This window comes from Herpailurus yagouaroundi, unplaced genomic scaffold, assembly GCF_014898765.1.
Source record: "Herpailurus yagouaroundi ecotype Mexico unplaced genomic scaffold, PumYag 28, whole genome shotgun sequence".
Classification (NCBI taxonomy): domain Eukaryota; kingdom Metazoa; phylum Chordata; class Mammalia; order Carnivora; family Felidae; genus Herpailurus; species Herpailurus yagouaroundi.
The window spans coordinates 40,217,260-40,242,485 of record NW_024412376.1 but is presented as its reverse complement, the minus strand read 5'-3'; the positions used below and the strand labels follow the sequence as shown (position 1 = coordinate 40,242,485).

The 25,226-nt window shown below is 35.9% G+C and overlaps 1 protein-coding gene across 1 annotated transcript in view; it reads right to left on the bottom strand.

Annotated features, from left to right (window-relative positions):
* Positions 1–462: 462 nt before the first annotated feature.
* The window catches only part of IQCM (IQ motif containing M), a 482,806-nt gene continuing 458,042 nt past the window's right edge, over positions 463–25,226 (bottom strand). The window contains exon 14 of the mRNA XM_040472682.1: positions 463–877. Within this exon, the coding sequence (XP_040328616.1) occupies positions 768–877 (110 nt within the window). The 3' untranslated portion in view covers positions 463–767. The remainder of the gene's footprint in view (positions 878–25,226) is intronic.

The following is a 25,226-nucleotide window of genomic DNA, read 5'->3' as shown; positions in this document are numbered from 1 at the left end:
TTTTATTCTTAAACCAGAGTTGATTACAGAAGTAACAGACCACAGGTAAGAACCAACAAAATGAAACACATGTAGTTCCCACTTCTATTCATATCTAGTCTCTATGTTAGGTACACATTCTGTTCCTTCACTTATTTCTCCAACTGCATTCAGAAGGAGGAAGTAGAGGAGGGCAGAATTGATAGATAACCTGATGGATGGATGGATAGATAGATAGATAGACAGATAATATTAAATTCAAGATTCTTAAGAAACTGGTACTGTCCAACTGTGCCTCAAATCCTTTCTGAACTAAGGCAAGCAACTCAGGAACACTATATATTGACTTCCAGTTTTTCACAAGTGACGAATGACAATAGGGAAAAATAATACTAGACTACACTAATAAAGTCATATAGTTTAAAACACATTTTGAGAAACAATTTCCAAAAAATTTAAGAGAGTTTTTAGAAACAAAAATTGTAAAGTCTCTTTATGGCATTTATTGGTAATGGAACAACATAAATTAAAGTCCAACGAAAGGAACACTTGACACTAAGAGGTTTCAACTTCATTATGATAAGAGTAGCTTTTAGTGAAGAAGAGCCAGTGAATGGTTCATCCAAAGATATTTTGAAATTATAAACTGACTTGTTGAAATCCTTCTTTTGATATCCAAAGATGCTTGTCATTTTTTCCTGTTGATATATAATTAATCCATGGTCGATGTTAATGTATCTTTGGGTAGAAAGGTTCAACTCTTAAGATAACAACATTGTGTTGAAACATTATTCTACTTCTTTTGATAAATGCCTCATTTTCCTTTCTCTTATAGATCTGGATACTAACTTTCCAACAATCCGGATGTTAGCTCTTTTGAGTATTGGATGTCCGTTCACTATAAGACAAATATATAACTACATTAATATATTTTCAAATAATATGACAATGTGCCATGATTTTGAAATCATAAAATACTATAGGAAATAAATTATAGTTGTTCTAGAACATTAAAAAGTTTGAGTTGGACACATTTCTTTCAGGTATATTGTACTACATTATATATCATGACAAGAGACTCAGCAAGAGTTACTATAAAACCAAGCAGCTGAGAGAAGGGATGACAGAACCTGGATCCCAACATACAGTGTACTTCAAATAAGTTAGATGCAACATATGTTTGATCATAAGAGCAACAGTATTATTATTATTTTTTACAATACAACATACTCAGTTCTGATATGGATATTCAAATCAATGTAAACTACTATTTATATAGATTGCTTGTACTAGATTCATCTTTGGATAAAATGACTTTCCAAATGAGAAACAAAAGCCATAGATTTAATGTGTCTACCATGATACACACACTAATTTACAGATATGGTAGTATGTTTTTGCCTTTTAGGACCTATTGCTGTTATGAAGCAAAAACAACAAAAAAATAGTTTAAGTTATGAGGAGAACAATCCACATTACTACAAGGAATTTAATGACTTGATGTGTTGCAAAAGAAGAATCAGGGCACTGTTGCTGTTTTATGTTATCTATATTGCCATTAGACAAATACCAAGGCTTCTAATAACATAAATAAATTATACCACATTCAGAGTATTTATAAAATAATTAGTAATTATCATTCCAACTGTGATTGTTGGTAGCCACCAACTGGTGTTCTAATCTAGTAGTTATATAAGATAAGCATGTTAGTTCTAAAGATCAGATCTCAGGAAAAAAATGATTTCCTGTTGTGAATGTTTTTTAATTATATATAATACCAACCATACATTTCATCAGACAGAAGACAGTTAAAATATAGGATTTCTCAAATTACTTAAAATAGAAAAAATAGTGAAGATAATGGTCCAAGATCTTGTTTCTACACATTTGTCAGTGAATCCAGACTTAGTGCTCAACCTTAGGTTCCTTATTTTTGAAGTGGGGATAATATCTATTTTGTTCAGTTGTTGAAAGGATCCAAAAAAACCATATATCAAAAGACATATGTTTAATAATGTATTAATATTTACCCTTTATTTATAATAAATATACCATACTAATGCAAGGCGTTAATAATTAGAAATGGGAGAAGGGAGTGTAAGGAGGTATATGGGAGCACTTTCTACTTTCCACCAATATTTCTATAATCCAAAAACTCCTAAAACAATAAAGTCTATTAGTTAAAAAAAAAGATTTGTCTGATACTTCATAAATATTCAAGATACAGTGGCTGTATTGTGATTACATACACCATGATGTTATAATATATAAACTTTATAAAGATATTTCACTAACAATTATGTGAGATAATAGAAAAAATACATTGGTCTCTGCCTTCTGATTCTTGGCACTGAACTGCTAAAACCTTTGTAATTTTCTAAGTGATAAAAGCACTGGGAGCATCTTTTGCCCTAATGAAGTGGCCCTGAGTGAACTCTTGTGTGGCTGCTGGATGAGACATGGATCCAGGACACCCAGTTAGTATCTAAGAATTACTCGTTGGTGTAAGGGAAAAATTCACACACGGATGACCAGAATCCTAGTTGGTGATCAGGAGTGGGATTGGGAGTGGAATCCTAAATTATATAATCCATTATTTTATAAATGGTTCAATTAAATAAAGGATCATTTAATTTTAGGAAGAATAAAAATATAAGTATACATGATATATTTTTAACCTTTCAAAGTAAATAGCCTTGACCTTCATTTTCATCATATAGCAGAGAACAATCCTTTTGATTAAAACAAGTCAAATCTTGAATAAAATACTATATGTATTTTAATGGCATTGCTAAGCTGGCAGAGAAGTAGGAAAATGCAGAGGCCAAAAAGAAAGTAAAATCAGTAATCTATAGTGGATATTTGAGTGCCAAAATCAGTTTTGTTTTGTTTTGTTGTTTTGGACTGAGGTTTTCTGCAGAACCCTGGATACCTGAACTTTATTCAGCCTTATGAAGGGAGTGGGGACAGGAGATAAAGCATAGGGTCCATTCAAAATGGGGAGTTCATCAGGAGACCACAATGAAGGGGTGGGGCCCTAGAGGGATACAGCATCAGAGTAGGCAGAATGATGTTAAAAAAGAGAGAAGGAAGGGAAGGGAAAGAAAAGGAAGGGAAGGGAAGGGAGGGGAGAGGTGGGCAGAGCAGAGCAGGGTATGGAAAGAATAGGAAGGGAAGCAGAGGGGAAGAAAGAGAAGGACAGGGGGAAGGGTGAGGATCTGGGAAAGGAAGGGAAGGGGAGGGAAGAGGAGAGGAGAGAAGAGGAGGAAAAGGAAGGAGAGTGGAGGGTGGGGAGGTGGGGAAAGGAAAAGGAAAAGAACACTTCAAAGAAAAACAGCCAGGGAACTTTCCTATCTCTGTGAGGCTGGGTAGATACAACTGAACCCCAAGCCTGGCCCTGGTTTGATGTTCCAGTTCATGTCACCTGTGTGGTCCAAAAAAATTTCAGTAAGTGTAGAGTTTGTTGGTCTGCCAACAAACCCCTGTCGTTGGAAAAACCCCTATAGAAGAAAGCAACTTCAACCAAGGCTTTTAAAATACATCACAAAAACATACGTTAGCAAATGCCTATATGTTACGAAGTTATTTTAAATGGAAAAACAGATTACAAAGCAGTATCCACAAAATGATCCCAGTTTTTTAAAAAAATTATATGCGGGGGCGCCTGGGTGGCTCAGTCGGTTAAGCATCCGACTTCAGCTCAGGTCACGATCTCGTGGTCCATGAGTTCGAGCCCCGCGTCGGGCTCTGGGCTGATGGCTCAGAGCCTGGAGCCTGCTTCCGGTTCTGTGTCTCCCTCTCTCTCTGCCCCTCCCCCGTTCATACTCTGTCTCTCTCTGTCTCACAAATAAATAAACGTTAAAAGAAAAAAATTATATGCGTGGGGCAACACCCACAATATTAAAAGAGCAACATGTTAATAGTGAGTGGAAATATAATTTAGCTTTAGTTCTGTTTGTTTATCCATATTTTCAACAGAACATACCATTTATGTAAAAATAACAATGTTAGAGGTCTTCAAGTTTCTAGATTGCAATATATAATAGAAAGTCATTTTTATTGTAATGAATAAATAATCATGAGTTAGATATCTTTGTTTATACTTCAATAATTTAAAGAAATGATTTAAATTGGAGAATTATTCAAATTAAATAGATAATATGCTGAAAATATGCATTTCATTAGCTGCATTTTTAGGAAAGGATACTAAAATTTTCTCAAAGATTGAAAGTATGCTTTGCCCTCTGTTTTCTTTTTAACCACCTCCAGACTTTCAGGTTCACAAATCTATTTCATTATTTTTCATGCAATCTCTCTGACCTCTTCAAGGATATGTATTATTCTACACTATTGGCTACCTCCTGTGAATGCTTCAAAATGAACCTTTGTAAAGGAACTTGGAAAGAAAATGAATGTGGATTATGTAAAAAGTAAAATATACATTTATGTCACTGAGTATCAGTTGAACCCTGTTTGTGCAGGGTCATGCTAAGTGTTATGAGGTGATGTAGAGGGCACCAGCTTAGACCTTTCTGAGTCTTCATTTCCCCACAAACAAACCAAAAACAATAAACAAACAAACAAAACCCTGTAATTTTATGTTACTCATAGAGATTTAGTTAGAAAAAATAAATGAAAGCAACTACCTAACATGGTATCACAGCCCTGCCCACCAGCAAGATTATCAGAGCCTATAAATAGCACATATATAGTCCTAGATGACAAACAATTAAGGACATATTTAAGTTGTTACATTTGGTGCTAGTATATGGCAGGGTCCAAGTTTGAACCTGCATGTTGTGCACTTTAGAATTTCAAACAGGTGTATGTCCAGAAGACTGGCATAACAAATCCTCCAAGGACCTTTCTGTAAAGAAAGCAAGAACTTCTCTTGGGGAAAATCTCTTAATACAGGAAGAGTTAGCTGAATATTCCGTCTTGGTCTAGGAAGACAGTGGCAGCTGGCAGGGATGGGTATATTTATGTAATTTGAATTGCCTCTTGCTAAGATGATTTTGCTTTGACTTTCCACTTCCTTATTCCCTATCCATCTCTTCCCTCTCCCCCCCACAGCCACCCCACCCCCCATCTGGATACTCTGTGGGAGATACTTTGTGGGAGAAAGGCCCCAGTGAGAAAATGACAAGGGAACTGAAAAAGCTGTTTCCCTACACCATGCCCTTGGGATGCTGAGAGCACAGGGCATACTGAGATTGAGGTAACATGGGTTCAAAGTCCAAGGGAGAAGTTTTTCCTTCTGCAGGTTGGAATCAGCATGGCATGGCCTGCATAGGTGCTGACAGCAATGGCAGCAGCAAGACACCTTTGCTAGGCTTCCTGCACTTCAGAGTGACAGCAGAGTGTAGAAGTCTATTTTTAGCCTAGAGTTGGGTATTTATGAGCACATGTGAGACATCCTAGAAATAACCAATTATGAGGACTTCTTTCAAAGAAATAACAGATTGCATAAAAGTAGGTAGAAAATTCTATGTGTGACTACCTTTGTGACTATATACGTATCTACATATACATATGTGTGCATATATGTGGTTGGATATTGTTTTGAAATATTAAAGTTTGGCTTTTGACTCTTCACCTCTCTTAGCTCCTGGTTCTGCCATTCAGGCAATAGTAATGGTTTCCTTGAAGGTGACTGAAAATAAATCACCTCATTTCTGACACTTACCAGTTTGAAACAAGGAAAAATTATGTAAATAGGTAACAAATATTCCATTATTGAGTTTTTAAATAGTTGGGTTCCTCTTTGTAATCTATAAAAAAATATATAAAACAGGAGCACCTGGGTGGCTCAGTCAGTTAAGCGTCCGACTCTTGATTTCTGCTTAGGTCATGATCTCACCATCGTGAGATCAAGCCCTGCATTGGGCTCTGTGCTAGGTGTGGAAACTGCTTGGGATTCTCTCTCCCTCTCTTTGCACTTCCCCTGCCTTTCAAAATAAATAAATAAATCTAAAAAGTGAAAAAGAATTGGACTAGCAAACTAGAGGGGAACAAAAGAAAAGTTATTGATGCTCTCATGAGAAAGGGCCAGGCAGCCTTTCCCCTTGTACCTTGCCCTGAGGGAATGGAAAAATGGAAATCTCAATGACAGAAAGCACTTAGAGTTTGTGGAAAGATTTAGGAGTAAAGGAGTTTTGTTGAAGGGGCCATGATTCTTCTGAAACACAAAGCCAAGTGGCCAATATGGTGTTGTGACAGTAGCTGCGGGGAGGGTCTAGGTAAGGGTTGTGCAGCCTCCCAGAACAAATTGCAGCCCAATGTGGTATGAGGAGAGCCATTGAGATTGTAGAGATTTCTAAGTGGGAATGGGAATTCTGAGAAGACTGGCTGACTGGAGGAGGCCAGAGGTCAGGACAGGGAGAGAATCGAGTAGATGCACTTCTCTACTGGGGCTAAGGCAGATGCTAAGGCTGAATGCCAATGAACGATTCCTAAGGTCCCAAGGTTCCCAAGGTCCAGGCACAGGAGTTAAATCTCAGGAGGCCATCAAAGAAAAGAGGTCACACTGAGGATGTCTCTCACAAGATGAAAAGAAACAGGAGAGCAGCCCTATTATAGGTGGGGGCCTGGCAAAGAGTAAGTAAGAAAGAAGGACAAAAGTTGATCGTACATATAAGCAACAAGACCAGCATAAAAACACACAAGTTAGAGATGTAGCTTACAGATTACTAAGAGGAAAGCAGTCTGGTTACTAACAGGGAAATATTTTCTATGTGAAAAACTTGAGTATGAAACTCTACTTGCTGTGCAATCAGAAAATACGAGTTTCATCACAAGTAATATCCACTTATGGAATGGGGTAAGGGAAAAAGAGCTGACCTAAGTAACTTGAAAAAACAATGTTTTGCCTAGAAACTGGAAGCTAATGAAAAAATGCAAATGGATAGATGCAGATAGATACATAGAGAAATAATTATAACTATGTTTACAAACTTGGGTTAGTAATCCAAGAATCAAGTAATCCAAGAATAATATTTTATATATATTTTATATATATATATATATATATATATATATATATATATATATATATATATATATTTCTTAGATCTGTCTACTGAGGGAGGCTGGAGACCTCAGTAACAATGAACACATCCCAGTGCCCAGATTTTGGTTTCTTAAGACTACTCTCCAATAAAAGGAACCAAGAGTCCCTGGAGAAATGGCTGGCTCTAGGGCCAAGGCAGGGACAACATAAGATGAATCTTCAGAATCTTGTAATGTCAGAAAGTAAGGAAGAGCTCCAAAAACAGGACAGGAGCATGTCACAGGGACTCAGGAGTCTACGTGAAAAAGCACCCAATGTCTAAAACTGGAATAATCTGAAAAATAGCAACAACAAAAGAATGTAGTATTAGATTATAACTTAAAGTATAAAAGAAATATACAGGAGTACATGTAAATAAATGATTGAATAAATAAAGAGGGGAGAAAAAATCTTCATTACATAAGAATTCTTTATAATTTATGTAGATATTCCCACTTCCCAGAGAAAATGTTTAATATCTCATTCATACTTCCTTGAGTGTGAGCTGGATTTAGTTATGCACTTTCAAAAAAAAAAGATTGCAGAGGGTGGATGGGGAGAAAGTAACTTATAGCAAGTGGAGAAACCAGACAAACATATCTTGGCCCATTGATCGAGGTTAATATCACGAGAAATAATTCATATTGGTAGCATGTTCTTGCTAATGTGATGTGATGAGAAGGGAACTTCACCTCTGCTATTCTTTCAAAAAAATACACAACCTCAGCATTTGAAAAACAATAATATTGACAATGAGAAGGATAGCTTCCATTTAATGTACATTCATTCTTTGCCAGGCACAGTGCTGAGTGCTTTACTTATATTATCTCAAATTCTCTTTCTACCAATACCAGATGCTGTCATTAATATTATTATAAGAAACTCAGGGGCGCCTGTGTGGCTCAGTCGGTTAAGCGTCCGACTTCCACTCAGGTCATGATCTTGTGGTCTGTGAGTTCAAGCCCCGCATCGGGCTCTGCGCTGACAGCTCAGAGCCTGGAGCCTGCTTCAGATTCTGTGTCTCCCTCTCTTTCTGCCCCTCCCCCACTCACACTCTGCCTCTCTCTCTCAAAAATAAACAAACATTAAAAAAATTAAAAAAAAAAAGAAACTAAGACTCATAATACTAACATGACTTATTGGGCTATATAGGTAATTTCTGATCCACATATGAATTGCAGAACCTTTTATAATAACTCACTGGAAACCATAGCACTATTTAAATCATTCATTTTTAAAGCAGGTCTATGTTACATTATATAATTCTTTTGCCTTTTTACTTAGTACATCCCTTGAGCATCATTTGTCCTTCTTCAAAATATCAGGTAATATAATTTTTGTGTCACTGCATTAATCTCTAAAATAGTGTCTTGCAGATTAATGAGTGTTCAATAATTTTGATAATGCTTATTTTTTTTTACAAAATTGCCATCATATTATACATATTTTGCTTTCTTCACTCAAGAAGAATTGATGGAAATCTTTCCATGCTAACCAGTATAGCTCTAATTCATTATTTTAAGTGGTGCATAGTATTTTGTGATGTGAATGGACCATAATGTTGCTTTATTGATTAGCATTTACTTTGCTCCTCAGTTTTTCCAAATAAAAATAATGCTTAAAATAAGCATGCTTATTTAGTAGCACTGTCATTTCCATGTGACCAATTCCCAAGATATAGTGCAGAGTCAAAAGTATTTATATTTTTAATTTTAATTGATATTGCCAACATGTTTTCTAAAACAGGATGAAATGCAATTTATACCAGCAATGTGTGCCAATACTTTTGCTCATAACCTAGCCACAATAGGCATCATTGTTTTACTTGCTTTGTTTTAATTGTGACCAGTCTAAAAGCTGCTAATCCATTGAGTTTCCTCATCTTCTAGTGACTGAGCAACTTTGCATATATTCAACGACTTTTGGATTTTTTGTGAGTGGTTTCTCTACATCTTTTGTCTATTTTGCTATTAGATTATCCTCTTTTGCTCAATTTTAAACAGTTCAACATATTAAAACTCTGTCTCATAAAATGCAATTCTACTCCAAGTCAATTTTTAAAAATAGGTTTGTTTATGGTATTTTTTCATAGAAAAGTTTTGAAATTTTTATAAAACTAAAGTCATTTTTCTTCTGTTTTATATTCTTTATTGAGTATCTTTCTTGCTCCTACCTTAAATATGTAGTTCTTTAGATTTCCTTGCAAATTGATTATTGATTGACTAATTGATTGGTTGACTGGACTCATTGTTGAATTTTCTCAATTGCTACTTTTAGTATCTATCGATATTATTATATAATTTTTCCCTAAAAGTTTTTATGTAATAAACTATGGGAATAGAATTCTGAATTTTTAATATGGTGTTATCCTTATATTTGGAACAGAATGTATTTGGCCTTAGTGTGTTATCCTTTAATAGATGCCTGGGACAAGTTCCTTTTTCCAAGTACTCAGTGCTCATAACTACTAAGACAAAGCATACCAGCCACTTCCACCTTGTTAGAAACTTTCTTTGGATCTTTCAGGCCCAATTAAAAGAAATCCACTCTCAATAAGAGCCCTTTCGCCAGCATCATATAATAGTGGCTAGGACTGCCTCCAATACCCAGATCTCATTCTCTGCTCAATGGCTAAGTGACACAGCTTTGAAGCAAAGACATGAAAGATGAAAACAACAAGAGGAATTTTAGAGTTTTCAATTGGAAATTCTTCATCATATTTTTAAAAGTGTTATAAAAAGACAAAGTAATAAAAGCCAAAGACTATACAATCTGTATAAAAAAGGCACAAATATGAAATTTCTCTAAGCTGAGGTAGATCATTTTTTCTGGGGAGGTTGTAGGAGGGAATCAAGGAAAGATCTTAATATTCCAAACAAATACATGAGATTAACATAAGGAGGAGGCCCATCCAGAGAACTCACATCTTAAAACCTAGAAAAAAAAATACGTCCAAATGCATTTCTCCCTGGATGTTTTCCAACTTAGTACATCCTTTGAGCATCATTTGTTCTCCAACTCCTTGTCAAAAGGAGTGCCCCAATCCTGAGAGGCCCCCATGAGCCACCAGGCTTCAGGAGGTGCGAGGTTCATCAGAGACCCTCCACTCCCCTCCCCATAGATGAGGCAGTCTGCAGCAAGCAGAAACAGTTGGGTTCTCTTATGTCAAAACGGCAAAATACCAAAAAGGAAGTTGAGAGAAGCCCTCTCTTTACTATCCAAGCCAAACACAAGCTTTTCTGATACCCTGCAACAGCGTGCCTTGTACCAAGCAGAAAATGAACTCCAAGAAGCCAGTAAACAACACAAAACAAAATAAAACAACAACAACAAAATGAAAATGGTATGGTATTATTACAATAATCTACCAGAAAATACTCAAGTGCTTTATTATTCATTTTAATCTACATTAGGACAACAGCAGAGTGAAGATTCAAATTGCTGAACTGCCTCTGAAAAGAAACAATCACAAAAAAATTAAAGTATTCCAATATATGTGCACAATGGAAAAGAGCAAAGAAGGTTTAAACCATGTATGTTGTAATCTATTGCATTCTAATTGAAATCCAATTGATCTTAACAGGATTTAGATAAGGACATTTAATGGACAAACTTTTCAAAGCAGAATGGTCAATATCTCACCAAGAAGTGATAAAAATTCTTGTGAAATTTTTAGTAGAGAGCCAAGAGCATGAACTTTGGGATCAGAAAGACCAAAATACTAAAAGACTAAAATATTGGCATTTTTAGCTTAGCACCTTTGTGATGTTAAGAAAGATGACTTTGCATGTCTTCATCTGTAAAATGAAGACAATATCAGTACCTACTTCAAAGGAATAGTATAGGAATTTAATAAGAAAATATACATAAAGCACTTGATTTAGATTTGAATGTATCATAAATTCTTATATTGTGTCTATTATTATCCCCCTTTCTCTTCTTTTTTGTCCTCCTCCACTGAGATGGAGATTAGTTTGTCACAATCTTCCCTGCCAGATATTTATTAATTTACTGGGTATTTTGTTGTTATTTTCTTTAAAGTGTACTTGCTTTGTGAATGCCACTTCCGGATAAGCAAACAACCCTTTTCCAATGAACCACCATATTGTTTCCTCTAACTTTTTCCTAGACACATTCTGTATTTACCATGATGTGACTGCATTCTGATGTGAAAACCAGTGAAAATATAGTCCCTAGTTGGTTTTTAACACACAATGCTGCCTCTTCCACCCACACACATAACCAAGTGAAATTCTGAGAAATATAAAATCTTCATTTTGTTCATTCTTCTTAGATAAATCAGATAGATAAACCTATCTAGTGTTTCCAAGAGGTCTACCAAAACAGCCCGTCTTCCTGCCCTTCCACCTCTCCCTTCTCATATGAGCATGACTCTGGAAATCTTGTTAAGACAGTCTGGTGGAGGGGTGCCTGGGTGACTCAGTGGGTTAAGCGTCCCACTGTGGCTCCAGTCATGATTTCATGGTTTGTGGGTTTGAACCCCAGTGGCAGCACGGGGCTCTATGCTGACAGTGTGGAGCCTGCTTGGGATTCTCTCTCTCTCTCTCTCTCTCTCTCTCTCTCTCTCTGCCCCTCCCTCACATGTGTGTGCACACACTTGTGCCCTTTGTCTCTCTCTCTCTTCCCCTCTCTAATAAACTTAACAACAACAAAAGACTCAGTCTGGTAGAGCGTCTTAAATATCCTTCTCCCAGACCTTACACTTTGAGTAAGCATATTTATTGATCATATAATCCCTTTCTATACAGTGTTTACATCTGTAAAAAGGCTTAGAATTGGGTATGTTCACAGAACAAATATGCTCAGTTAAACTTTACCACTAGGTGTCGCTCTGTCACACCCAAGCAAAAGTGGGACCACTTCACACTACCAAAATGCTGTGCAGTCTAGGCACTTGTCCCACACCTGAGAAATATCTAACAGTAATATTGACTTTGCCGCACTGGAAGCAAATAATTAAGATTAATGTAAGACCAAAGTTGGCTCTAAGTATCCTCTGATCAGGATAGAAGAACCCACTTATCTCCACCAACCATGATCTCATTTGATAGGTCCCCACTTCCAAAGGGCTGAGGTACACCTGCAGTGTTTCTGTCTCCAAGAGTTTTCAGCTTTCCAAGCTCCATGATGCCAGAGGCTAATGGAAGCACTTCTTTTATCCCCTCATATCGTGTTGGTGTCATTAGCAACAACTCAGATGGGCCTCTGAACTTATAATGAAAACTAAGGTTCGTCAATATGTCTTTACCATATGAAGCTGCTATGCAAACATGATCCAATTGTTCCTCATTCTCTAAGATTCATTCTACTATTGCTGACAAATCATGGAAATTAATTTTCAGGCTGAGGATTTGGCAACTATTTTGCAGTGAGTTAGTGCACCCCAGAAAGAATTTTGTGGAGCTGAGTTCATAAAAAGCCCCGATTCTAAGCCTTCTAGATTCACACTTAGCACTCTACTTCCAAAGATGGCCATCTCTAGATATTTAGTAGCATGTTCTATCCATGTCTACCAAGTCTTTTTCTCCCTTTGGTACCTCTCATGAATTTCTCGAGTTTTTTTTTTTTTAAACAACTATAATTAGTCTGAACCAATGATTAAAAGCAATAACAACAATAACAACAAAAACTTGTTTAATTCTAAGTTTCACAGCAGTGAGCACATTCTCACACTCACAGAGATCCGCATTTATCTGACATGAACATTCTTTGAACAGAAGAATTTTTGAGTTCTTCAGAAACCAGGTCTCCATTGAGACTTGGTTAAAACTCATCCCATTGGAAATTTAATGAAGGACTTCTTTAGACTTCCTCCATTTAGTAAATTTATATGGTACTGAATAGGTTTGCTTCTCTTTTAGGCATATCTTGTCTTGAACAGGGCATTCTAAGCAAAATTATAATGGGTGCAAGTTCAGTTTTGTTGACATCCCTCTCCTTTATGCTATCCTTTGATCAGAAAAATAAAAATGGTGAAATGTATTTGTGGCTCAAGTACAAAGTAATTTTAATGCTGAGCAGAAAGTTGTATTTAAATTTCCAGGTTATAGATCCCACAGTGAAACTCAAATACAAGTCATGGATCCATGAGATTCCATTTCTGGCAAAATCTGAAGCAATGATGATGAATTCTAAATCTTACTCAGTCCCATAATAATATGCCCCAAATGTAGCTTCTTAAAATTATTTTAAAGTTATCTTTGGACATCTTTTTGACAGTCAATACTTTTGCACACCCATTTGAAACTTCCTTTAAAAACCGTCTCTTTCTATTTGTTTCTCTATGTATTAGTGCTCCCCTGTATCAATCCTACGAATCTCTTTGGTCAGTACCCTGTGGTATTAATCACACATGCTAACTGCTAAAAAATCTATCTTTCTACCTCTCTTTCATCTAAACATCAAGAAATGTCCCCACAGTCATGATCCTTCCCTATTTCTCTCCTTCTGTTCCCATGCTGTTAATGTGTACCTACTCTTGGAATGCTGCCCTTATCTTACATCTCTACCTCCTTCATGTATGTTTCTGGAAAGGCACTTTTCTTCTACTATGATTGATTTCTTAGGCAATAATCAGTCTATTCCCACACCCACTAATTTCAGAGAATAAAATACTCTAACATTGTAACTGCTAATGTTTTAATGATTGAATAGATAAGGAAACCCAGCGTAGAGGGGCTAAGTAACTTGCCCAATTAAGAGGTGGACTGTGAATAAACACCCAAACAGCATTACTCCAGAGTTTCAGTTAGGCAGCATGAAATGATGGTTGTGAAGACCAACTCCAGACCATACTGTCTAGGTCTAAATTATCAATCTCAGCTTACCATCTGTGTGGTCTTGAAACACCCTCTCTCTCTGCTTCATTTTTTACATTTTTCAAATGGGGATAATTACTATATTACTATTTATAGTTGTGATGAATAAATGAGTTAATATATGAGCAAAACACACACAGTAAATGAGTTAAATGAGTAAAATGTATAGTAAATATTAAATTGTTATTAAACATTGTACTGTATCATTTTTCAAATTCAAAAAATATTTTAAAAATAAATGTACAATCTATTAGTCAAAATAATATGACCAGTCTATAACTCAAGTTATAAATAGGGGTATAACTTAGTATATTTAACAGAGGAATGATTCACTAACCTGTCTCTCCATATCAAATACTTTAGTAGTGAAACCCTCGATCAGAGTTTGAAACATGTAACAGATGCTTAATGATGATGATAATGATGATGATGATAGCAATAACTGCTAACATTTATTGTAACTTACTGGGCACTAGCTGCTTATTTGATGCTATGGTAAGTACTTTAATCATCCCTATTCACAGACGAGGAAGCTGAAGCTAACAGGTTAAGTAACTTGTTCAAGATTGAGAAGGAACCAAATATCAACGTTTGAACTTCAATTCACTGAGGTAATCACAGAGCTGACCGGAGCCTAAAGCTCACAGTCAAAACACAATTGAGTAGCACATACATTTTCAGATAAAGATGCTTCAAGTATTTGTAAGTCTAATCGTATTTCTTTCATTTATCTTTACATGGCATCACATTTGCTTTTCTACTCTAAAGTTGTACCGTTGGTCATAAAGTCATAGAATCCATTACTAATAATAAGCTTTAGGTTCAAAATATAATCATTTAATGTAAAATGTTCCCTAAATATTAGAATAAAAAGAATTCCAGAATATGTGCCTACTAAGCCTCTGGGTGTGAAGATAGTTGTAAATTTAAAGGTAATTTTTACCAAGAACACTGTAAGCTGGCTCCATACTAGAATGGAGAAAGCTGCAGCCCAAAAAGGTTAAGTCACACAGACACTAAGAGGCAGAATGGAAATGTGAATGAAGGGGGTTTTTCTGATCACAAAGTAATTACAACTAAACCGAGTGGTTCTCCAAAGTACATATTTTTTCTAAAATTTGCCAGTTATAACTTAATTTTTTCCTTATAAACAAATTTAACTTTAATAAAATCAATCTGTAATCATACCCTCAAGTGCATCTTTTTTAAAAAAAAATTATTCTATTGTCACAGTTCCTTGCTTTTGAGAGACAAAATTAGTGGCGTTACACCTAGAATTTTTATAAATTGGCATCTAGTGTATTGGTGGTGAAAAAACTACACATACTATCCATCATATCCTATCTGGATAGCATACGAATGTTGTGTACCAGTCTAGACAGTTTCATGCCCGAGACTATAATGCAATCTGTGTCTATAAGATATAATAAATAGAATAGGTTTATTCTGTTTCTTCTCAGAAGGACTGCAAAAACAAAAGCCTTGTGTTAAACCTTCAGAAAGAAAATGTTGACTAGACTGATAATGTTAAAGCAAATTCAATAACTAAATGTAAGATGTTTTCAAAAATACCCTGGATCTTATTCTGTGTCAGACATTGTTCTAAGCACTTTATGTGTACTATTTAATTTATTTCTTATCACAACTCTGTGTGACAGTACCATTATAATCTCAATTTTATACAGGAGGAAACCGAGGCACAGAAATTTTAAGTAAATTTCCCACAGACACAATGTTAGTAAATCCTATTACTGTACTTCAAACCCAAGCAGTGTAGGTGAGGTAATCATACACCGACTCCCATATACGACAAAAACAACAGCATTAGCAATAACAGTTATGGGTCAGACACCTACATAAGCATTTTACATGTATTTTTTCACTTATCCTTGATACTAACACTATGAGATGCTACTACCATAATTCTTGTTCCACAGATGAGAAAACCACAGCAGTTAGATAACCATACAGGATCATATTACTTTTTTTTTAATGTTTGTTTATTTTTGAGAGAGAGACAGAGAAAGAGAGAGAGAGAGAGAGAGAGAGAGAGAGAGAGAGAGAGAATGAGAATGAGTGGGGGAGAGGCAGAGTGAGGGGTAGACACAGAATCCAAAGCAGGCTCCAGGCTCTGAGCTGTCAGCACAGAGCCCAATGTGGGGCTCGAACACAGGAACCACGAGGTCACGATCTGAGCCCAAGTCAGATGCTTAACTGACTGTGCCACCCAGGTGCCCTTTTATTAAATGGCAAGATCAGGATTTGAATCTAGCTGGTCAACAGACTCCATGCTTTTGCCTTTGGCTGAATATTAACTACCCGCATACATATTTAGTTGATATATATTTATATTTTATTCAAATATTTTATACACATTATGATCTTAGCTCCAGGAATTTAAATGTAAAATAATTACATAAGTATTTATAAGCATTTTCTATTCTTGAATATTGACCCTGCAGTGGATATTGGGGATTGATTCCTGCCTTCAACCTTCCCTTTAGATTTAGAGCAACTGCAAATAAAAAAAAAATTAAAAAAAAACAATTTATTTCTAAGATGGCCTTGAAACTAAGACTCTGAGTGTTATCTTCTATCAATTAATTATACTTTCACAGGATTTGGAAGACTAAAGGGATGTGGAGATTTTTTTCTACCTTATTTGTTTCACCTTTCTGCTAGCAGATAAAGTAAAATAAAACAAATACGACAATAAAATAAAACAAAACAAATAAATACAAATAAATAAAACAAAACGAAAGTAAGTTTGTTCCACCACAATGTTCCAAAGACTGTTATCTAGATTCCTGAGTGACTAGGAGAATTTGGAACTGCGACAGTAATCTTCCTAATTTCACATCCTGATTTCCAGATCAACTGTTGGATGTTCTTGAATTCATGGCTCCAATGGCAACTGCCAAGGTGGTAGCTTCCCTGATGGCCCAGGCCTTCATTAGTCTGAATGCCACTCCCAGAAGTTCAAAGTAAAATCCATCCCTTCACCCTCCGGTGATTTGTTGTACTTAATTTATTGTATCAAATCCGCTTCTTCTTAAAACATCTGGCGTGCTTTTCATTTCCTGTGCTGAGCCTTGACTGATACAGTATTCATTGTGGGAACTGTATTACTGCTCTCCAGCAGCAGTTCTTGGAGCTGATGACTTTGAGAGACTGTGGTGCTGTAGTACCTGACAGTTTTATCTTTCCATACACTCCAGTCCATCCTCCTCACCTAATCCTCTTTCCTTTAGTAACCCTGTCCATTCCCTGCTTCAAAACCATTAACGAAAACCATTTGATGGTCATGCCTAAGATGTGCTTTGCTCCCATTTGAGGAATATTAATATCCTTTTGGAAAGAGATCATTCAGAAAGTAGAACATTCAAAATCAAATAGATTTTGATTTAAGTCACTTAAAAATAATGTTTCTGATGAAAATAAGTTTTGTAAGTTTGTTTGTTAGCTTTGCTTTTCTCTGGTATATTTAAACCAGAAAATATGTCCTGGTATCTAGTTCCTATCTCCTGCCACTTTTCACAATTAGTGCAACACCCTTTGGTGCTGCTATTGTTACTGCCTCACCTTTGCCCTAAAAATTGTTTCAAAAAAGGCTGTAGGTACTGTATTTGATGTCTGATATTTGCCACAAACTATAAATGTCTACAAGACATGTGTATAAAAACTGGAGATCAAAACCATGCCAAGCCCCTTACCTTTGCCACAATTTTGCACAAAACCCTTGGTGCAATAACCTTTTTTGAAAACACTGTCAATTTTTTCCCCAGCGTATCCTTTATTAGCAAAATGGAGTTCAGCCTAGGAGTAGGCATTTTAAAAAGTCCCAAATCCATTCAGTTAAAAAGCTCAATAACTTCATATCAAAGAATAAATATTGGTACCAGAGCACCTTGCTGAATTTGTACTCAGCTGCACACTAAAATAAATACCATACATATTTATACGTGATGGTTGTTGGGAAGAATATCAGAAGGGTAAACAACATTTGGGAAAAGCAACAGCCATTTGCTTCTTTGTACCTGACCAAAAATATGTTCAGCTGGTATTTGTGCTACTACATAGATGGGCGCCTACAGCCCATCTGATACTTCTGCTCCCGTCTTCTTCCCCTGCAGAAGGGAGGGAGAAGACAGATTGAAAACTTTGCCCAAGTCCCCAGATGCCACAGCCAAACAGAAAAGTATCCTAACAAAAGACAAAGTCCCTGTCACTGGGAACTGGCTTAGCTCCTACTTTTTGTCTCTGGATGGCAATTTTTGTAGAAAAAACAAATATGAAGTAAAATACAATTCCCACTCTCAAAGTGTCTTAAACACTAGTTTGAAAGTTAATCAGGTGAATGTGCTTCTGTGAAAGGAACTGGAACTTTTTGCATTCTGGTTTCCTTCCAGATCTTTTTCAAAAATGTAAGTAAAATTCTCATTACTATTTTCTTATTATTCCATTGTGTTTTTCCTACACATTGTAATTCATTGATTTTTCCTCTAGTTATGATTCTTTAAGTTCAGATTGGAAGCATGGAATTTCCTTATCAAATAGTATTTGATGCCACAAGATTATTTTAATTTACATTTATTATAAATAATCATTTGACGAAATAAATAAACATCTACTGCATGTTCAATGATAGGGCCAGCAGGGGAATATTTGAGTCTTTAGTTTCCAATGATTTATTACCGAATATTTGCAAACATAACAAAAATGTGAAAGAATTATACAATTAAAACCAGTCAGAGTCTACAATTAATATTTCACTATATTTTCTTTATTATGCATCTTTCCACTTCTCTGCCCTATTTGGGGATTTTGTAATCAGATATAAGAGGAATCAGCTAAAAAAAATTAGTAAGTTTATAACTAACTAAATAGAAATCTCCCACCCTTAATAATGTTTTCAACATTTTTACTTTACTTTTTCCTTTCTAAAAATTAGTATAAAAATTTGGATAATGTTTGAAGTGAATGCTGGGATTATGGCTCACTCATATCTCAAATGTTTTCTGAGGTTTTCTCATGTTTTTCAATAAAGTAGGATTTGTTGAGCAGTAGAGGACAAAGGGTTATCGCTGAGTATCAGACTAATATATAAAGCTCCTTACATGCCATCACACTGCCCTCGATTTTTAAATAATGGGATTTTATAAAAAGACTAAAAAAAGGACTCTAAAGCGATAAACTACAGAGAGATACAAGATGCTATTGCCAAAAACAGATAGCACTCAATTAGTTTTTTTAAAGGCATTCTTATCACATCTTCTCCTAATATTAGCTTTCTCAATAAACAATAGCCCGCTGCAATATTGCCAGGGTCGCCCAGCTGAGATGACAATGTGCAATGACAGATGATCGGGACCATCGAATGGTTGATGTTATTCACAAATGGCACTCACTGGCCCTTCGGTTTTTAAGATTATTCTATGACTCTAGCATGAAACCAGATTAATATTTATGTGGGAAGAGAGATGAGAAATGCATTTTCCTGCAATAAAAAAGGAACTAAAAATATTCTGTGGGTCCATTTCCAGCTACTAACTTTTATCTAATTGAGTTTGATATGTACATAAAAAGCAACAAACACAAATCTTTCAGCTTTTTAAAAGGCTTTAAATCTTGTATGTCTATTCAAGAACTTAGTTAAGGTTTTCATATTGTATTCGGAAAAAAAAATCTCTACAATTTAAAGTAGAATGCCACCGTTCACACTAGGTTATGCCATTCTCTGGTATGTATGTATGTATGTTTGTATGTATGTATTTATTTATTTATGTTTTTATTTATTTCTGAGAGAGAGAGAGAGAGAGAGAGAGAGAAACACAGAATCCAAAGCAGGCTCTAGGCTCTGAGCTGTCAGCACAGAGCCTGACACAGGGCTTGAACCCACGGACTGTGAGATCATGACCTGAGCCAAAGATGAATGCTTAACTGACTGAGCCACCCAGACACCCCAGTCTCTATTTTTTTCTAACATATCAATTAGTACATTAAACTGCTGAGTCAAATTAAAGTTTAGAATATTTTATAATCTGTTCTTTTTATCCGGAATATAGATAATATGTAGTTTTAAAACCAAAAAAAAAAAAAATCATTATTTTAACCCATCTACCTAAAAAGTGTAATTTCAAGATATTTTGGGACATTGGCCAATTTGACAGTGTTGAATCATCTGACTTTCTGAAAGGAAATTTAAATTTTACTTACAGGCTAGCACAAAAGTAAGATATCAATATCCTTGTAACATTATAATATCTCCAATTCAACACATAATGCAATTACTACCTTATGATAAATAAAAAAAAAAATCTTAACATTATCTGTAATGCCCTGAAAAGTGTGGCCCCTTTCTATCTTTTCAATCTCCTCTGGAATGATGTTCACAGGGTTTCCAGGTGAGTCAACTGTCTAGGTTTCTCCTACCTTCATGAACTTCTTCTTCTCTGCCTTTTTTTAGGATTCTCCCTCCTTCTCTCTGACTTGGTATCATATTCTGTGCCTTGAACACTATCCTCTATTCACCCCTTTGCTGTCCTTATCCAATCCCATGTCTTTAAAGATCATATATTCCTTAATGGCAATCAAATTTATACCTCCAGTTTCAATAGCTCCCTAAACCCCAGATTCAGTATTAAAAGGGGCTTTAGGACCCACTACATATCAGGAGGAAAAATTGAACCCTTTCAGTGATGTGCTGGACTAGTAAGAACAGATTTTACACATATCTTCCCAATTCTGCATTCAGTGACATCTCATTAGAAGACTGAAATTGGCCATAATGGGAATATTTCACCCCTGAAAGCCAGCAAGTGGTACAAATCCTTGCCCCCTGCAGAACTAGCTTAGCAGCAAACAAATGCCTGTGATATCCTGGAGAGGCCCAAGAAAATGAGGGCCAAGAAGATGCTGAGTACTTAAGATGCCCTTGTGGTGTGTGTGTGTTGGGGAGGGAGAGATTGTTTTAGTTATTCCTTCAAGATCATTTTCTAAATCTATTGCTTCGGTTTATTTAAAATATTTCTATATACACAAAGTTCCAAATCCTGATCAGCAACTAATTTCGTTTGTCTTGGGATATTTAGCCTATTCATTCAGATGGAATAACATGGTTAGACCAATATATGAAGTTAGAAGAAACAAATTTAATTACTTTAAGGAAAATTTTACTAATAATTATTATTTGGATTGGGATCCTATGGTACTGCCACCTCTAACTCCCTCCCAATGCAGATATTTAGATCTAGGAGGAGATACTTAACACAAGCTGGGCAACGAAATTTTTTCTCCTGGAATTTGTAGGGCGGTTAGCTCTTGATAGCCAAGTTGGAAAGTCATATTTATATCTTCCATCTGACAGTAGTGCTGTGAAGAGCAATGTGTTACAGAGCAGAGGAAATCACAAAGCAACTAGGAAAATAAAGAAAATATGCAAAGAGAAACAGTGCTAAGAGATCTTGTGGTCCAGGAAAGAGAGGGCAACGTGACATTTCATAACCTGCAATCCCATGAAGCATGGCTATCCTGCCTGCAATTGGGTTTCACATGCTTCAGTTCTGTTCTTTAAATGTACACTTCTTTAGTTTAGAAGTTCTTATTAAAAATGCCATTTCAGATTTAGTTGAGAAAAAATATTCCATTAATAACCGGTATGGAATTACATTGACCTCTTGCAATCACTTAGCAATCACTTAGATGTTTAATAATCATCTCAAAATTTACATCCAAAAGTGAACTCCCGAATTTCACCCCAAACTGTTTCATGCACATTTCATCTTTTTCTTCACATAAATGTCTCCTTTTTTTTCTAGTCATTCAAGCTAAAACCATTTGATTTTGAATTCTTTTCTCTCACATAACTACATCCAATCCCATATAGCATGTCATGTTGGCTCCATTTTCTGAATGTATTCAAAATCTGAATTTCTCATCATCTCCATTGCCACCAAGCTCTTCCAAGCTATTATTCTCTCTTGCCTGGATTATTGCAATAACTCTGAGTTAATAGTGCTCGTTTCTGCCTTTCTCCACCTCCACTCTTCCCCAAGTCTATTTTCTACACAGCAACCAGAGTAAATCATCCCTCTATTCAGACAACACTACGTTAAGCTTCCTTCCCATTTCCCTCAGGCTCAAAGCCAAAAAACCATATAATGACTCCTCCTCTTTAGCTCTGTAACCTCACCTCCAACTATTCACCTCTTCATTTATTTCCTTCCAACTCTATGTTCTTCCCTGCTTTCCTGAAACACCCTTCCCTTCAGGTTCTTTGCCTTTCCTGTTCCCATTTGCTTAGAAATTCTCCTTAGTTATCTGCTTATTTCAATTCCTCACCACCTTCAAGTGTTTACTCAAATGTTACCTTATGACTACAGATTTTCCTAGCCATTCAATTTAAATTAAAACACCCCCACCCCCCAGGACATCTTATCCCCTTTCAAGCTCCCTTCTGCCATATAATTTACAAGCATGTAATGCAGTATATATTTAATCCCTTTTGTTTATTTCGTTTCTCTCCACTAGACTATATATAAACTCTGTGCTGGCAGAAATGTTTGACTGTTAGATCACAACTGCATCCCCTTGTGCCTAGGAAGGTGTTTAGCATATAGTAGATGCTCAATAAGCCCTTGAATAAGTGAATGAGTACATTCAAATAATAAATAAAAATATTTGTGGGGGTGAAGTTGGGAGATGGCTGAATTACACCAACTATTTGCCTCCACTGCCCTAATTCAATGGAATATTGCCAACTCTTTGTTTTGTTCTATTTAGATTCTGCATCTGTGTAGATTCTGTTTCCAAAATTTGTGGATGTATAGTAATTTAGTCAGGAAAAAAGTTGTTTCCATGGATGCCTGGTAAACTGATTACAATGAAATTGGCACTGGGTTCTATAATATGACACCATGGCATATTAGAATTCTAATTTACACTATAAAGTTTTTCTAGTGGCAGAACGGGTACTTTCCCAGGTCTTTTTTTTTTTTTTTAACAGAACTTAGATAAATAGCCCATGTTGTATCTGGCATCTGATCACTCATAGCAATCTTCTCAGATAAAAACACAATGTCAGTGAGAAGAAAGGAAAAAATATCCTGCAGAATAGAAAGGAATAATCCCTTGCAAAACCATCTCTGGATGCTAATGAACCAACAATAAAGGCCCTATTATGAAATTGTTTTGAGTGATATTGTTCACATTAAGTTTCAGTGATGCCAAAGGCAGAATCACCCTGAGGCTTGGACCCATCAGCTAGGACAATGACATCTAAGCTCAGCAATTTTAAAAATGGTTGGTGCGTCTAGTTTATATCAGAATGAAAAACTGGAAACTTGAATTTTATTTTTAGTCTTATTTTGACATTATTGATCATATTCTTGAGCAGAAAACAAAGGAAATACCCTGAAATACACACAAACATATATCCTAATGAGACAATACCAGCATTTAAAGTGTATGGAGTCCTCCACACCCATCCCCAGGCTGAAAGAGTAATATGTGCTTGTTTTGAATTTCCTGTGTCCTCACACTCTAAGATTTTGAAATCTGGTTAGATTGGTAATTGCTTCCATTGCCATATGTAGACACTTTAAATAATGATGTAGGTGATAGGAACTGGAGACGAAATGCATAGTCAATATATTTTGACTTGCTCATAAATCTAGGAAATTTAGAGAATCTCTAGTCATTAAGTAATGTTTGAAATCATATGTGGATAATGAATTCTTCCATGGCCCTCCAAGGACAACACAGACTCCAAATTACACACTAGAATTTTGTACTATATGAATGTGATACTGAGATCAGATGTTCAGCATTTTGGCATATTTAATAAACCATACTTGACACAATTGTATTTTTTAAATGTACAATTAAAGTTATGTCACAAACGAAGTAGTTGATTTAGGAAACGTTTAAGTCTTCAGTTGTAAAACTGAGTATTAAATTTGAACAGCTGGATCTTTTTGGCTAACTCTAGTGAAGGGATGGGCTAACCTCCTCTATGATTAATCCTCATATCCTTGGTAGACCATTCTGGAATAGTCCAACTTAGAAATTCTTACAAAGTTAAAGTTTCTACGAATGTAAAGATCATGTAGGACAGATGATGAAGAGGGTGTCTTCTCATGAAATTTGAGGCCTGAGAAGAACACTAGAGCTCAGTTTCACTCAATTTTTTCATTTTACAGATAAGAAGTTGAAATCCAGAAAAGCAAAGTAATATGGACCCATAATAGTAGTTACAATTGCATTATGTGACTAAAGGGGATCTGAGTATGCCATCCCAAAATATGTCACTCTGGGAAAAGGATGATTTTGAGTTGAAGGCAACTGAGAAGCAACAGATGTAGGAAGAACTCTGCTCTCCCACTTTCTGCTAAAAGCAGGGCATAAGTTTCCTTTGGTAAGTTTCTCCATGTCTATCAAAATTCAAAGTACAATCATCAGCCACTTTACTGCTGCATCACTTGAGCACTTAGAAGCAGTCCTAGCACACACTCAATGCTCAATAAGTATATTTGATTCACAGAAATGGATTCCTTTCATTCCTTTTGCTTACCTTCTAATTCATTTTCAAAGGGGCAGAGTGATCTTTTCAGTTCTCTAACACTATCATGTCATTCTCCTATTAAAACCCACATTGGCTTTCCATCACTTTTTGAAAAAAAAATTAATAAGCCTTAAATGGTCCTGCATGAATGGATTGGTTAATACTCTATCTTGTACAAAACAAGATGAGAAATGTGAGTCTGTGCACTTGTAATTTATTACCACTGTATAGGATTTGCACTGTGATGTCAACCTCCACATTGAATAATTGGGAACTGTGAGTGTGCCAAACTTCAATGGATGCAAGAGGAGAGGATATTGGGGGAAAGGATATCCCACATGGCACACACATTTTAAAATAAAATTTTTGATTATAAGTATTTTCAGACACAAACGAAGAGAATATATAACTCCATATACTTATCACATAGTTTTAACAATTATCAATATCTTATTTTACATTCCTTTCTTATAGCTAAAGTATTTTAGGAGAACTCCTAAACCTCATGCCACTTCATTTCAACTTTTATTTATTCATTTATTTGTTTACTTACCTATTTATTTACTCTTATTTATTTTTATTTTTTATTTTTATTTTCAAGAGAGAAAGCACACGAGCAGGGAAGGGGCGGAGGGAGGACAGGAAGAGAGAGGAAGAAGGGAGGGAGACAGAGAGAATCTTAGGCTCCATGCTTAGTGCAGAGCCCAACACAAAGCTGGATCCCATGACACTGCGATCAAGACCTGACCCAAAATCTAGAGTTGGATGTTCAACAGACTGAATCACCCACGTGCCCCCT